The 15,358-nt window shown below is 40.3% G+C and overlaps 1 protein-coding gene across 1 annotated transcript in view; it reads left to right on the forward strand.

The window, feature by feature from the left end:
• Positions 1-8,463: 8,463 nt before the first annotated feature.
• LOC107036015 overlaps positions 8,464-15,358 on the forward strand; it is a 34,871-nt gene continuing 27,976 nt past the window's right edge. Inside the window, exons 1-2 of the mRNA XM_015253760.1 lie at positions 8,464-8,968; positions 12,323-12,611. Coding sequence (XP_015109246.1) covers positions 12,507-12,611 — 105 coding nt within the window. The 5' untranslated portion in view covers positions 8,464-8,968; positions 12,323-12,506. The remainder of the gene's footprint in view (positions 8,969-12,322; positions 12,612-15,358) is intronic.

The following is a 15,358-nucleotide window of genomic DNA, read 5'->3' on the forward strand; positions in this document are numbered from 1 at the left end:
GGGGGGGGGGGGGGGGGGGGGGGGGGGCAATGTCAGTGCTTCAATACGAGCCGTGGAAGAGCACTGTTAGCTCTTTGAGGTATGAAGATTTTAATGTAATTATGAGATGTGAGAGGGCAATTGCGGTTATTGAATTTTTGGGCGATGTGTGTAAACATGGGGAGACGGAGATTGCTGATGGATTTTAGGGAAAGAAATAATTTTATTCTGTTGGGGTTGCGGCTGTGTGCATGTCACAGGGACAGGGAATTGCTATGGATCCATTTGGAAGCTTACTACCAATAGAATTGACAGAAATAAAAAAAAAATAAAAAAAAATGACGGAAATTAAAAAAAAAGAAAAAGACCCTCCAGCTTATTTATTCATTTTCATTTATTTATTTTAGCTTGTTTATTCTTTTCTGAATTTTCTTCAATAAACTCTGTCTTTCTACAGATGTATATTTTATTCATCAGTAAGCAGGAATTTCAAATGTCTCGAGAAATTAAGACCAGACGACATTACGAGACAATAAAAACGGGAAAGCGAGACGAGAGAACGTTTTTCCTCGTCAGATGGAAGACAAGACGAGCGAGTCTATGTGACTATTCAAAAACATGAACGACAAACGATAAATTGGTTGCATTTGGTCAGCGGTCTCGTGCATTCACGATTAACGACGATTGCAGTCAGGGTGAAATTGCATTATTTATCGTATTATTCTGCTCATTGGACGCAGACCCATCCACTCAACATTACTCCCGTCATTCCCAGGGGTTTAATGACTAATGATAAAAGGCATAAATTTATGAATATACCTCTCACGGCTACTTTATTGCGTCATAACTGCGTAATAAAATAATTTCACCTCTGCTGAGTGGAAATATTTACTATTCCTAAAAGTCTTTCATGACCATAAATCGCGCTGCATGCGATGATTATCGGTAACATGCTCAAAGGATGATGGATATCCCTGTTCATTGGAGCGTGACACAGAAGCAACGATAACGAATTAAATAGCGAGAACAAAGGGGAATAAGAGGAGAAATATTAAGAGGGGATTTTCTATATTGGATCACCGATGACTCAATGATCGGTTGTTGAGCCGTGGATTTTACCAGCACTACTTCTCCATTCCACGTGTCACAGCGAGCGCTATAAATTCGGAATTACTCGAAACTCCGGGCATACATATTCACCCACTGATGGCCTGCACTGGAATTCTTGTTTTTAACGAATCCCCAATCAAAACGGGTACACGAGTTTCCATATATTAATATCCAATTCCGCTCGACACTTGCGAGGGAGAAAGCGAGAAAGGAAAAATGTGACGCCTTTACTCAGCGAAATTTAATTGGTACGCCGTTGCGCAAGCTGAATATCCGATTAATGATTTTTTTTTTCATCCAGTTATTTGCGACACATGAAATATTGGAAATTATTTGGAGTGAGGGTTGAGTAGGTGGAGAAACTTGTAGTGGAGGAGTGGTGAATCGATGGGGAATGAAAAATAATGAGAAATGGAGGGGAAATTACGAAAATAACTAGCGGCATGGACTCTGTCTTTTTTAATGACATTTTTATTTTGCGAGGCACTAGTTTTTCACAATTGCAAATTCCTAAAAATTGGGGATGTATAACTGAAAATCGGTGACACTCCCGAGTGTTAAAATGCGCGGTAAATATGTTTATTTATTAGAATTTTTCATTCCACGAAAATTCAAAAATTCAATTCTCCGGAAAAGTAAAATTTTTCGACTCCCTTGGCATTAATTCTCTCCCATATGCAGAACCTGTCCATTCGGACCTGAATGCCTATTTATCAAGAAACATCAGCACAGGTAGATAAGCAGGAATTTCCGATTAAATTTAATTTAATTTAAGAAGTTATAATAATCATAATCTAATCAGGCTCTGAAAAACAAATTTTTCAATTTCCAAGTGCCTACAATACCCAGTAAATTGTTTAATTTTTAATAAAGGGTTATTGGATAACGACTTTTCAGTAGATATCATTATGTTCCATGAATAAAGATTGTGAGGCTTCATTATTGGCTTCCGTCCGTCGTTGAGACTAATATTTCCATGAAAAGACTCTATTCCTCCCTCATCCCCGCGTAATCCTACTAGAAGTTCACATTAAAAACGACGTAATCAGCAAACTGTCTTGCCATCCCACTGGCAGAACCTAGCCTTCGCCATTCATAGTATTTCCCGGATGCGGCCAAGTGTGAGCGAGCAAAAAATGTCAAGATTAAAGGAGGGAAAAAAGAAACTGGATGAAATTCGTTGGGTTTAATTGGAACTAATTGAACCGGGCGTCTGTCATTGTCCCTCATTACTTCTTTCGTCAATTCATTTTTTGTCCCTCGGCGCGATCGGAAGTTGGGATCATTGGTGAGGTCGTGCAGATGGAGACGCTCATTTGCTCGGAAGACGTTCTCAGTGACAAAGTGAAGGGGAACAGGGAGTTAATTACTTTCATCGTGATACGTAGTTAACTGTGACACTCGATTCCACAGCAAACATGAATAATTAAACTACGGGTTGGCATGCAAAATGGGATATTCCGAGAAGCGTAAATGCATGGTACAGCACTTGACACCTCCAATGCCGTTGAGCATAAATCGTGACTGAGTGTATGTGGTTCTGGACGTTCATAATAATGCGTTAACGTGGAATTGGAGGGCTCGGCACGACGAGTCCTTGACCTTCTTTGACGAATGAAAAGGCTTTTTGGGGCATTGTTGGGGTCAAGATGCGTGTCGCTGCACGCAGACACGAGAGATTGAAATAAACATGAGATTACCCTGCGCGGGCGCAAAATATAATAGAGATTCTAGATTTTTAGTGGATAAAAATCCAGAAATTACGTTTCAGAACTTATGTGGGTAAATGTCGTTTGAATAAAACGCTCGGTTTTCCTCACGAATTATCCGAGGGTGTCGGGTAAAACGTGACTCCTATAAAAATAACGATGCCATGGAATTAAATTTCTATGAATATCAGATTTTCTCGGATTCAAAATCAAAATAACTGAAGAGAAAATAAAACTACCCATTTAGCCAAGTAAAACTGAATTATCTCCAGTTATCGAGTTCAGGACAAAATATGCTGCTGACTCAATTTTCCCCGAAATTCCAATAACGTGGCCATGAATCAGAAACTTATTAAGTGAATTACACTGACAGAAGCCCAAAACTCTTCAACTTCATGAAATAAACATTCATCAGTGATCGAGTGAGTTCAATTAAGACGAAAAATTGAAAAATGAACCCACGCGATATCCTCCCAGTTGCCAAGTAAGATGGGCAGGTGGTGAAAAACTTTGGCGGTTGAAATTTTCCCGTCCACCGAGGCGCGCAAAAATTATGCAAATATATTTATGGATTCCGGGTAAATGGATGGGTGCGGCGTCAAGTTGATTGTCGTGACATCGCCAAAGTTATCCCAGCTCCCTCGATTGCTGAGTACAGAGACTACCCTGAATACTGAATTGAGCCGCGTATTCGTACGTCACCGCTGTACAAATGATTCAAAACCATTTATTACCACCGATAGATCGATAGTTTGGGGGCCTCTCTGGTATGGCCTCAGCAATTCGGAGTTTTCGGTGGGAAAACTAGCGAATGGAAATTTAATCTGAGCGCGGGGCTTCCCCGAGACTAGTACCATCAACTTTGCGGCCACTGCATCAATCCCCAGCCATCACTCAAGCCTCGTGGTGTTGGAAATTTGATGGAGAACTCGATGGAGAATTATGTCTCGTCTTTCATGATTAAGCCGGATTTCCAGAGTGCTAGGGTCTGATGATAGAGGAATCTTTGCAGGGGAATTACCCTGGAATTCTCGTAAATTTGAATCCATCACTTTTACATCGCAACAGTGGGGGCTCAAGGATTGACGGGTGTGTGCAGCCAAGTGCCCTTGAGTATTTTCCAATGCGCCGTTAACTCGGATTGACGCTGATGAGAACTATTCTTGGGTTTTCCATCGGCCCTTTAGTATCGTACGTGATAGAAGAACATTTTTATTGGTTGGGGATTTATTTATTTTCATTTCATTTTTATCGACGGAATTTTATTGCAGTCTGTGCATGATCTTCCTGGTATTGAGCAGTAACTATTCGGCACTTACTTGGTTCGATAGTTCTCTAGGATGTTGTTAGCAACGGAAGAAAATTTTGAAATGGTCCATTTTGAAATATTGACGGTGCTTCCATCGCGAAACGTTTATTTTCACCAAAAACATATTTTTAACATAGGAATCATCGACTTTTTGGTATTGTGCATCAACTATGCGGCATTTATTCGCGTCGATAGGTCTCTAAAAATTCAAAAAGTTTGTCCACAAATCACTCACTAATTCATCTCTATTTGTCAAAATTCGGATGGGGGAAATAATCAGAACAATTTTGAAATCTTGAAAATTCTCGCATTTTTATTCAGTCCTATTCTCGTTCTACTTCACAGACCCATTGAAGTACTTAATAATGTAGATGATATTCCGTCGTGGGAATATACAAGAGTGATCACACCCGGTGGGGTTTTCTCTGAAAAAAAAAACATAGAGAATCTTTGGGAAAAGGGTCGAAAGACATTATCCAGTCAGAAGGAAGAGCCCCAGACATTCGTCGGGGGAATATTGCTGAAATGATACTCAAGGTTTGATATACAGTCCGCTCCACCTGGGCGTTTCCCTCGTGTTCCATTTTTAATGGGAAGCCCTCGATGCAGTAAGCGATAGCAGTCTCGTTATCATCCTTTATCATTTTCAGGTACCCCGCCTCTCCCACTCGCTCTTTGTTTTCTTGACCTACAATGAGAGTTGACGAGGAGGTTCATTCAAGAGTGTCGCTCCAATTGTTCGTCAATTGCGTTATTGATGGGAGAATATATGGAGCAAGTATACAAGTTGAAAGGCTGACAGAGAGCGATGGGCATGAGTGTCGGGTGAAAAGAACGTCCAGTTTAGGTCTTGGAGCACAAAGACCACTTCAACTCGGTGTGAGAACACTTGGGGTCACGAACTGCTGGGCGTTTTCGCTTGAGATTAGTTATAGCTTCAAGTCTGAAAGTGATCTTACACCGGAGAACATAAACCTCTGGGCTTTAGAGGAAAAGAAAATCCGGCGGTGGAAGTGACGGAGATCAGCACGAAAAATGTTGCAGATTATTTTGTCGATGTCTCGGGAGGGGGTTTAGCAAAATAATTTAAAGTATACATCGCAGCTTGACGGACCCAACGCCGAGCAGGTGTAAATTATTTTGTAAAAAATTATGAATCGCCGATTCTTTCTCCGCAATTCACGCAAAATCGACTGAATGGATTTCAATGGCATTTTCACTGTTGAATAGTTTAGAGCCTCCGATCGATTATTTTTGCAAAAATTCAAGGAGCTAAAGTAATTTATTCAGAGAAACTCAAGTGGATTCATCTCAACTTCTCAAGGCTCAACTACAAAATGCACATGTAATTTATTCAAGTGTCTACCAGACAATACAGAAAAGGTCAAACCTCCGTTATGCCGTCGTTATTTAATATACCCCTCCTTCCTCGCAGCAGAAAGGAGTATCTCGTTGCAGCGAATGAGCCCACTCCCGAGTGAATTTATCCCCAACATAATATCAAATTAATCCGAAAATACCTGAGCAAATCCCCCCAATATGATTCCCACCTGAAACTAGAATCCCCGTGGGTGACGAGAGTTGACATTATCGAGACCTCAAATTAACTTTCAACATGATAATTCCCCGAAAACAACTCATCAATTGAATTCACGGGGTGGTTTCACACGTCGGCCATACGATCCACAGCCATGTGATCCACTCCAAACTCCCTCGACAATCAGAGTTCCCATGAGCCCCCCAAAATCAACTCAACTAGACGACTCGATTCCCCCGTCATGAGGTCCTCAAATTTCCACGCTCTTTGAATTCAACTCGTCAGCCTCGTATTTGCATTTTAGCATTGCATCGCCTCGCGTATTTGTCGACAAACATAAACTCGACAGTGGAGTAAGTCTCGCAGCTTTGTACGATCAAGTTGAAGGTTTTTTCTATTGGAATATAATCCGTGCTATTTCGTTTCAAACGAAATATTCAGGCTTGTTTCACTGAAAATTTGATAATTATTCGAATCCATTACAAAAATCGGAATTTTATTAACAGTTGAGCAGTCATTCTTTAGACATCTGCACTGCATTCGATTTTGGGAGAAAAAAGAACACGAAATTCAGATTTTCGCTGAAACTTCAGTGGAATTCCCAAATTATTAAATTAATACTCCTGCATTAATTTAACATCGCACAATTCAATGAGCTGTTCTCTTCAGACATTCACATAGCATTTGAGCAATTGAATGGCAATTGAATAATTTACTAATTTTCGAAAAACTTATCGATTGTAAAGAAATTTTCATTAACCATTCAATTGCACCGCCTTTTATTCAACCGAGCACATCGCCCAAAACTCAGAAAATATCAACTGAAATTGAAACAAAGCGTAAAGAGAAAAAACAAAAAATAGAACAAATCGACACTGATAAAAATCCAGATGATCCCACTGACAATCAAAATAATTCAGCGAAATAATCAATTTGACACAATTTAAAATTTATTATTTCTATTCTTCACGTCGACTTTAAATATTTGCGATCGACAATCTGAAAATTTTTCTCTTTATTTTATTTTTTACTCTACTAAAAAATTTGAAAAGAGTAAAATCTATAATAACCCATCGACGGCGCGCTGAAAGCGCGCAACCTATTCTAGTTATTCAAAAAAATTATACAAAAATTAAATTAACTACAGTACAATTATCATAAATTTTATTGAGTCGATGCAACGCTCACGTTAAATCCCCCAAAAAACCCCTGAACTACTGGGTTTCATTTTTATTTGTTCACCCCCAGCATCGTAAAACGTCAAAAACCATGAGAAATGTTATTAAGGTCTTTATTCTGTTCACCGAAGGGTTTTGTGGGCAACTCCCCCTACAAAATGCAGCTCGTGTTGGGATTTGCGGAGCTCCTTGGGATCAAAGTGCACAAAGTCAGGGGAGTGGGATTTACCCCGAGGAAACAGCTGAATTCACGAGGGAAAGATGAAACAAAAAGAAGAAAAATTGTAAAATCGTAAAAAAATAAACCGAAAGAGAGAAACAAAGAGCGAGAATAGGAGGGAATGTGTACACTATCTATTTTATACAGTGCCAGTGTGTCCGACCTAACTCGGCGCATTCTACTTGAGCAGTGCATCGAGACGACGAGAATATTTCCACACAAGAGTAACCGCGGATAAAAGAATTCCCCCTCTCGAACTCGTTCAAACGTGTCCTCAGCATCCCCAGAATTTTTTCGTCTCTGTAATCCGCCGATATAAACGCATCATTTTTCCCCCGGGGGAAGAACAAAACTCTGATAAAAATGGAACGAAATATATTCAGGATATGTGAGGAACGTCCGTTGGGATGCATTCGAAATCTCCCATTATGCGATGTAAATACATCAGAATACCTTTCCAACCAGTACTTTCAGCCTCGTTGCACGACGCTACACCACTACCAGAGGAAAAATCCCGCTGTTGACCGATGCAGTCCCCCGGAATTTCGTCGGAAATTGATATATGCGCATAAACTTACATTTTTATTTCACTAACAAAAAGCGTCAACCCTCGGAAATCCCGGGCCGACAAGAACCAAGCCCTTTCTCCTATTTTTCTCACAAACTACAGAGGCGTTGGACTGCCCCGGGACAGATGGAGAGAAGTGAAAGAGAAGCGAGGTGGAAAAATTCACAAAAATGAGTCTAAAAAGAGGAGAAGAATGAAAGAGGAGTCGAGAGGACTGCTGGGTTTCTTTTTTCCTTTCTATATCGAATGCCCTCCCCCCAGCACAAATAAAAACTCTGACCCACACAGAGCCTCATCTGCTCATCCCTCTACCACTCGGGAGTTACCTTCGTCAGTGTCGCTCTCAGCCGATCCTCTCATTCTTTTTTCCCTTCTAGTAATTTTTTCTTTACCCTCTATCCCTATATGAGCTGTACACACGGGTCCGGCAAATATGTCTGTATGGTGAGCGATAGCGGAGGGGGTTGAAGGTGCAGGGCTCATCGGGGCGGGGGTCAGGAGGAAGATGAACGTCCGGTGGAAAGCCCAGTGGTTGGGTTATAACTCGGGTGCCGAGTGAAAGTGGGGCGTTTTGTGGAAACCGCTTGCGGTCTTCTCTTCGTCCGCCAGCAGCGGGGGGAGCGAGGAGGGGAGGGGAGGGGTAGAGGGTGGTTGTATGTAGGAAGAGAAACACCGGAGGCTGATGAGTGCGGAGAAATGAAGAAGCACGAAACAAGGGAGTGATGAGGGTGAAAAAAGAGAGAGAAAGGTGAGAGGGACACATGGGGGGATGGGAAACTGCAGCAGCTGACGAGAGAGAGTCACCCTCCTGCTTCCACTCTCAGCTACCTCTCAGTCAGTCGATACACGCTAGACAGTTACGACCGCTTCTTCTTCTCGCTTCGCCGTTTCTCCCTCGATTTCATTCTCGTTTATTTTTTTAAATAACAACCTCTCGCGCCAGTTTTATCGCTATCTCGATCCGTCTCTGGGGGGTGAATCTTATGTCAATTGGATAGATATCAAATAATCAGCTGATACCACTCGGGCGCTGGTCGGTACTGGCACGCATCGTGTGTACAGTAACATTGGCAAAACGCCACGAACGCGCCGTCTCATCCCCTCCAATTCCTATCTTTCTTATCATCAGCCTGTCCCCTTTTTACTCTCTCCCACTTTCCATTACGTACTAAGTTACTACCAGTCAACTTCCGTGGAGACGGGCTTAGCACGTGATCGCTTGGGCGTGTCCATTCTCGAAAATTTGAGTTCGTCTGTTGGTCGTTTTGAGTTTAATTTTTTTTTTAGTTTTTTCGGGCTGTGGAGGACTGTGAAGAGTTCACTGGATTGGATACCGGGCGCACGGTTTTTCTCATTGGGTGAGTGAGATTGTTTCTCTAATTAAATGGGTTCTCTCTGCTGGGGGGGATGGGGGAGGGGGGAGAGTGGGAAAGAGAGTTGCGCTAGTTCGTAGTTTTTAATTCAGTTATTCGCAACTAGGGAATCGAGTTTGGGGATTTTTGGATTACTCAGGTGGATTTTAATTACCGTTTTGACGGGGAGAGGAAACATTGGGAATTTGGGTGGGTGATAAATATCATTTTCCATTTTTTTCAATTTCACATTATTGAAAATTTTGCTTCACTTGGTAGCGATTGGTCGTGTTTAATTAGAAATTCGGGCAAGGTGTGAAATTTTGGTGACAGTTGCGCTTGAAGTTATCTGAACTTATGTGAATTCTACCTGGAATTTGAAATTTCGTGGGATTTCTCTGCTTGAAGAGAATTCAATGTCTGAAGATTACTTTTGAAATTTCCATGAAATAGCAATTTTTTCAACAGTGCGGAAAAGAACGAGGTAATGGTTAGATAGTTGACGGGGAATTTATGAAGTAGTTCAAGGTGGAAAGGATATTATTCATTTACTCTTTTTTCTTGAAAAAAGGAAAAAATATTGAGAGACTTGGGGTGTGTCATAAACCCTATTGAGGGTTGTTTACGATGAGAGGAAATGGTCATTATATCGTAGAGCGTCGGGAATTTTTCGTGACGAAAGGTTGTTATTTCGATCTTCAGTTTGGCGAATGATTTCTGAGTGCAGTTTTTTAAAATTTTCTTACACGTTTTTCCATTTAGAGGTAATGGAACCCTCATTCTGAGTTATTCACACTATCTTATGAATTTCCGTTACACACTTTGTTTTACATTTTCCCGTCTGTTGAGAGGCGGAATGAAAATGGTAATGCAAGTATTTAACATAAAAAAAAAGGAAAAAGAGCGGCTGAAGTTACGAACTAGCGCAAGGTGCGAAGAACAATACTCATTGACTCATTTTGGTTTCAATGAAGGAACGAGTATTAAGGGCACTTGGGGCGCGCCCAAACCCTATTAAGAGTTGTTGACGGTGAAGGAACAATGATGATTATCGTGAGCGGTGACAGACGATTTTTGTGATGAAAGTTTGTTATTCGGACCTATTCGGCCTCAAATGGATTTTGCGTGGGGGTTTAGCTCAATGATTACTATATATTCAGTGATATTTGAATAGGCGTTCGTTATTGATGAAAAAAAATTGAAAACAAGACGAAGATCTTTTAAATGAACGTGCGGAGAATAAAATCTATCTGTTTAGTTCCGTTTAAATCAATAAAATTTCATTGGAATTTTAGTAAAAAATTTATAACAATGAAACAATTGCGTTTTGTTAAATAGAATAAAATTCCTTTGAATGAAGGGAAGAGTCGGACGTTGCGTCAGGCGTGATGTTCATCAAACTTTTTCTTCATTTATTGGAAAAAATTCCCTGAAGAAGGGCTCGGACCATACACTTCATTAACGAAGGGTTAATCATGTTTATTTCAGGCTGCGATTGGGTTGCGCGATAAGGAATAATTTTCATAATGAATGTATTTTACAGGAATTTTTTTACAAGATAAATTGATGGGAATATTGTTATTCAATAGTACAAAATATTCAAAGTCCAATAAATCTTTTAAAAGTGTAATAATCAGGTTTTTTTAAGTGGAATAAACTTTCTTCGAACGAAGGGAAAGAGTCATATGTTGCGTCAGACGTGATTTTCACGAAATTTTTTGCTCCATTCGTTGGAGAAAATTCTCCGAAGAAGGCTTGGACCATCCACTCCATTAACAAAGGGTAATTCATGTTTATTGCAGTCAGTGATGATCATGCTGAGCGATAAAGAGCAATTTTCGTAATGAATGTTTTTTTCCAGCGGATATTTCTACAGCAAATTGTCTTTTAAGTAGGAGTTTGATTTGATGGCAGCTTTATGGGACAAATTTCCGGTAATTGATGGTCGTCAATCCGTTACAGGATGAATGATAGCGTCATTTGGGCTCTAGATGGGGGGAAATTAGTGCTCAGTCATTCTTAAATTTTTTACCACTCTGGGAGGTGACTGCGATGTCTTATTGGAGTTCTCTGTGAAATAGAAAATAATATTTGCTCGTATTCTCGCTAATACGTCTGCGGTTGCGTGACTTGATGCAATTTCCGTGGGACTAGGTTGAGCACTCGAGTGATTTATCAACAATGGGCTTTGTTCCACTCACAATTCTCAAGAATCGACATCATTTTGAGATGTAATTTGGGTAATTAGGGTGATTAAATTTTGCTGGGGTAGGGGGTAATTTGCCGGCTACTTGCTCGATATCCAAGTTTAATTGTTTCTGCTCTTCTTCTTTCTTTGGCAAGAGAAATGGGAGTTGGAGGGCTGTGATAATGCCAGGAATATCTCGGTATCACGAGAAGTTTCAAAGGTTTACCCACCAAATTTCTGGGAGAAGTTGGAGGGGCAACACGTGTGGATGAAATTGAATTAGTTTTTCGTAATCGAATAGGGGATATATTTTCAAGGTAGTGACATGGAATTTTATTCAGAGGAAAAAAAATAGTGAAAGTTCAAATTTCAGTGAAAATAGAATGAAATTCGGAATTTTCGACGAGAATGTCTCAACTCAGTTGAATATTCGATTAAAACATGAATAGTCAGGACGAATTTTATTCATTTTCGCGAAATAATTGAATTGAAATTTACAGCTTGATTTGATTGATTTTTTTACAGAATTGCCAATTTCCAGCGACAAAATCCCTTAAAATTTCACCAGAACTGTTACTTGGTAAAAATTTTGAAGATATTTGATTAAAATAAAATAATGAAATACTAAAGTTGATGGCAAATATTCAATATTTATTCACCTCTTCTTATTTCAAAAAATCATGAAATTCTGGGAATTCAAATTGAATTTATTTTTATTTATTTAAATTGTCCCGTTTAAAAATGACAATGATTCAAACAAAAACACAATTGAGTTGATGTTTCTGCCAGATTACAGCAATTAGTGAGATTTAATTGTATTTGCGGTCGATATCCCACTTTGATAGTCTCTCCCCGTCTTCTTACTTTGACAAGAGAAACAAAAGTTGAAATGTTGTGATAACGGTGAATATTTCGGTATCACGAGAAGTTTCAAGAAGAGTTTTCTCAGGGAATTTCGGGAAGAAGTTGGCTCACCGCGTGAAGCAAAGTGCGGATGAAATTGAATTAGTTTTTAGTAATCGGATCGAGAAAATCTCTTAGGCCAACCGAGAGTAGTCGAGTAATTCTCGGTGCTCTACGTCTTGAAGATAAACAAGAGGACTCTTTTGAAAGTTTTATCTCCTCTTAGAGTTTCTTCTTACGCTAAACTCGAGTCCTCTGGTGTTTTTCAGGGAACGCTGGGGGGGATAAAAGAGGTGAACTAGAGGAAAGGAAAAAAGGAAATATGAGGTTCGTGGAGTGGCAACGTATCGTGACACACTCGGGTTAGAGTGGAAACCCGAGGCAGTGACGGATGAGAGTAGAAAGGTTTACTGACTGGCGAGGGGGTGACTAAAAAATGCCCGCTCGAGGGGGATGGAGACGACGAAGACACCAGTTTCAAGACGAAGTAGCAGCATCTGTAGGTTTCATCATCACCGGCGTGCATCTGCACTATCCGCTAAGGCTGATCCAGCATATGTGAGTATTTCAACATTTTCATTCAGTACTTCCAACATTTTCCATTCGAAGAGAAAGTTTTTTTACATATTTAATAGAAAAAAAGTCTTTCAGTGATGAAGAAAAATGAATTTCCATACCATTTTTTTTAAAGAAACATTTAGTACTAGAAAAATTTTATTCCCTATTCCCCAAACGTTGAACACAAAAGTTTGCAGATATTTTCCAACATTCATCCGAAAATGATGACTCTCAAACTCCAATAAATCCGCCAGCATGTGCACAAAAATAAAACAATTCGAAAATAGAACAAACTTTCAAAGTCGGGAGGCACATATTTCCTTTGTCATATATATTAATTCTCATGTTACTAATAAATTTTTTTTTTTTTAATATTAACGAATGATTTCAGAGGTAAAAAAAAATAATTGAGAGATTTAATCATTTTATGTAGAAAATGAAGAATATATTATTAGGGAATTTTTATTGTCCACTACCCAAACGTTGAACACAAAACTTTCCAGATACTTTCCATCATTTATCTAAAAAAAATGACTCTCAAACTCCGATAAATCCGCCAGCACGTGCACAACAATAAAACAATCTGAAAATAAAACAAACTCTGAAAGTCAGAGAAAACATATTTCGTTGTCTGTGGCACGTACCAACGGTTCTCCTCATCGGAATCCAAAGTTGTCCGACAACTCAAGAGAATTCGCGAAACTTGCGAGCAAAAAAAAATCCCCGCCAAGAGCCAACACATATCAGAGCATCAGAAAAGTTTGAGCATTTGTTCCTTCCATATCTCGAGTTGGCCAGCAAACTCCTCAACGGTGCGATCAATCATGGTAAACGAGTCAAAGATGAGGACAGAGGGTGCTATAGTTGATCGAAATAGTGCCCTATCTAAACAAAACCATGAAAGATCCGGGAAAACACATTATCGAGGGAAAACGAAACCCCCAGCTTCCCTCGACAATCCCTTCCCTCTCGCTATCGAAAACGAATTAACGCAGGGAGAGATCGACTCCTCCGCTCCACTAATCCCGACTCCTCAACAATATCATTAAAGAGGAAACACCAGCGACTCGTTGTGGATGAGAATAGAAATTGAAAGAGAAGAATGAAAAATGGAGCGAGTGAAAAAATTGTGGAAAAAAATTAAATATGCCTCGGGGCACATTCGAGACTGATCTTCCACTTTCTCTCCCCCTTTTTTGTTCATCCTCCGCAGAATTCCAAGCCATTTCATCATCAGCAGAGGGGCGGCCGGGGGTAGGCGCGGGTGTTAGCAAGTCGAGCGAAAGGAAACAAAAAGCAGCCAAAGAGATGGGAATAAACTGCGGCCGCAGTTTGGATTTTTCAATGTTGGATAAATTCACTGGGCTTTTTTTTCTGGCCAATACCACTGGGTCACACACTTACCAGTCCATACAAGTCACTCGAGCATGTAACACCCAACGTCAAGGGGGAGAGAGACAGAGTTTTGAGAGAGAGCGGGTCAGGGACAAATCCCGTGGCACGTTGCAACATCACGCGCGCATGCCGTTGCTACACATGGATCTAGGGGCGGGTTTCGGGCTTGATATGGTCGGTGCACGCCGACGATCGAGGTGAATGCCGCCAGCAGACTCTCGGTTTGCTTCATTGCATCTGGAGGATTTGAAACTCTTCAGAGGCACAACATACTTATTTTTTTTCTCTTTTTACGAGAATGGGACGGGGGGAATAAAAGTGGAGGTGTATCGGTGGATTTAATCTGGGGAAAATGTCGGGTGGAGAACGTTTGGAGAGAATTCGGGTGGAAATCGCGTAGAGAATTTTATTTTTATTTTTTACATGTCACTGATTTTTAGGAATATATCAACAAATTTCAGTGATAAAAATCACTTTTAGTCAGGCTATTCTGGTGATAGATTCCTGAAAATGAGTGACATGTCTCAGAATATCAAACCTTAATTTTTAAATCTGTATTAAAATGAAAATTCCTCAATTTATTGATTTTACTGGTATTTTATGGAGTGATATCAGACGTCTGTGCATCGCAACCCCTCGAGTGGAGAACAGTCCGACCCACTGAAATAATTATCCTCCTCTTTTTCCTCTAATAATTAAAATATGAATAACCTCACGTGCACATTCTTCCACTGACCCGGCGAGTTAAAGATTAAACCCCGGTTCACCCATGCAGCATGCGTAATAACGTGTTATCCCGCGTTTTCACGTTAGAATAATTCAACATTTCTCGGGGATAGTATGTGTACACAAACGTAGGACTGAGCCAACGTTTAAGTCGGTAATTATTCAATGTGCCCTCTGTTGTGGCTCCTCGGGGGTTTACTCTCGTTCATATCACCGAAAAAAAAAATAACGAGCGCAGGGAATAAGGGGGAGAGGAATGATTCTTTAATTTCATGGTTTCGCTCTCTGGAATAAAATTCCCTTTGGTGTGAAGTATCATAAGGGCGGGAAGATTGGGGGGGGGGGGGGCGTTCGTACTTCTACAACTGTACACATTCACGGCTGTCCACAGATTTGTGAAAAATGTGAGGGAACAACTGTACACAACCACATCTGTGCACGGTCCTTGAAGTCGGTCAAAAAGTATCGGTAGAATAGAAATTAAATTCGTTTTATTTGCAGTCGATATTAATTATGGATGGCGCATGATGTGTTTGACATCATTTTTAGAGACATTTGTCGTGTTTAGAGACATCAGCACGTCATTTCTCGAGCCGCTCTTTCATTTGAGCCCAAAAAAACATTCA

Source organism: Diachasma alloeum, unplaced genomic scaffold (genome assembly GCF_001412515.2).
Source record: "Diachasma alloeum isolate Michigan unplaced genomic scaffold, Dall2.0 Dall_scaffold_00176, whole genome shotgun sequence".
Lineage (NCBI taxonomy): Eukaryota > Metazoa > Arthropoda > Insecta > Hymenoptera > Braconidae > Diachasma > Diachasma alloeum.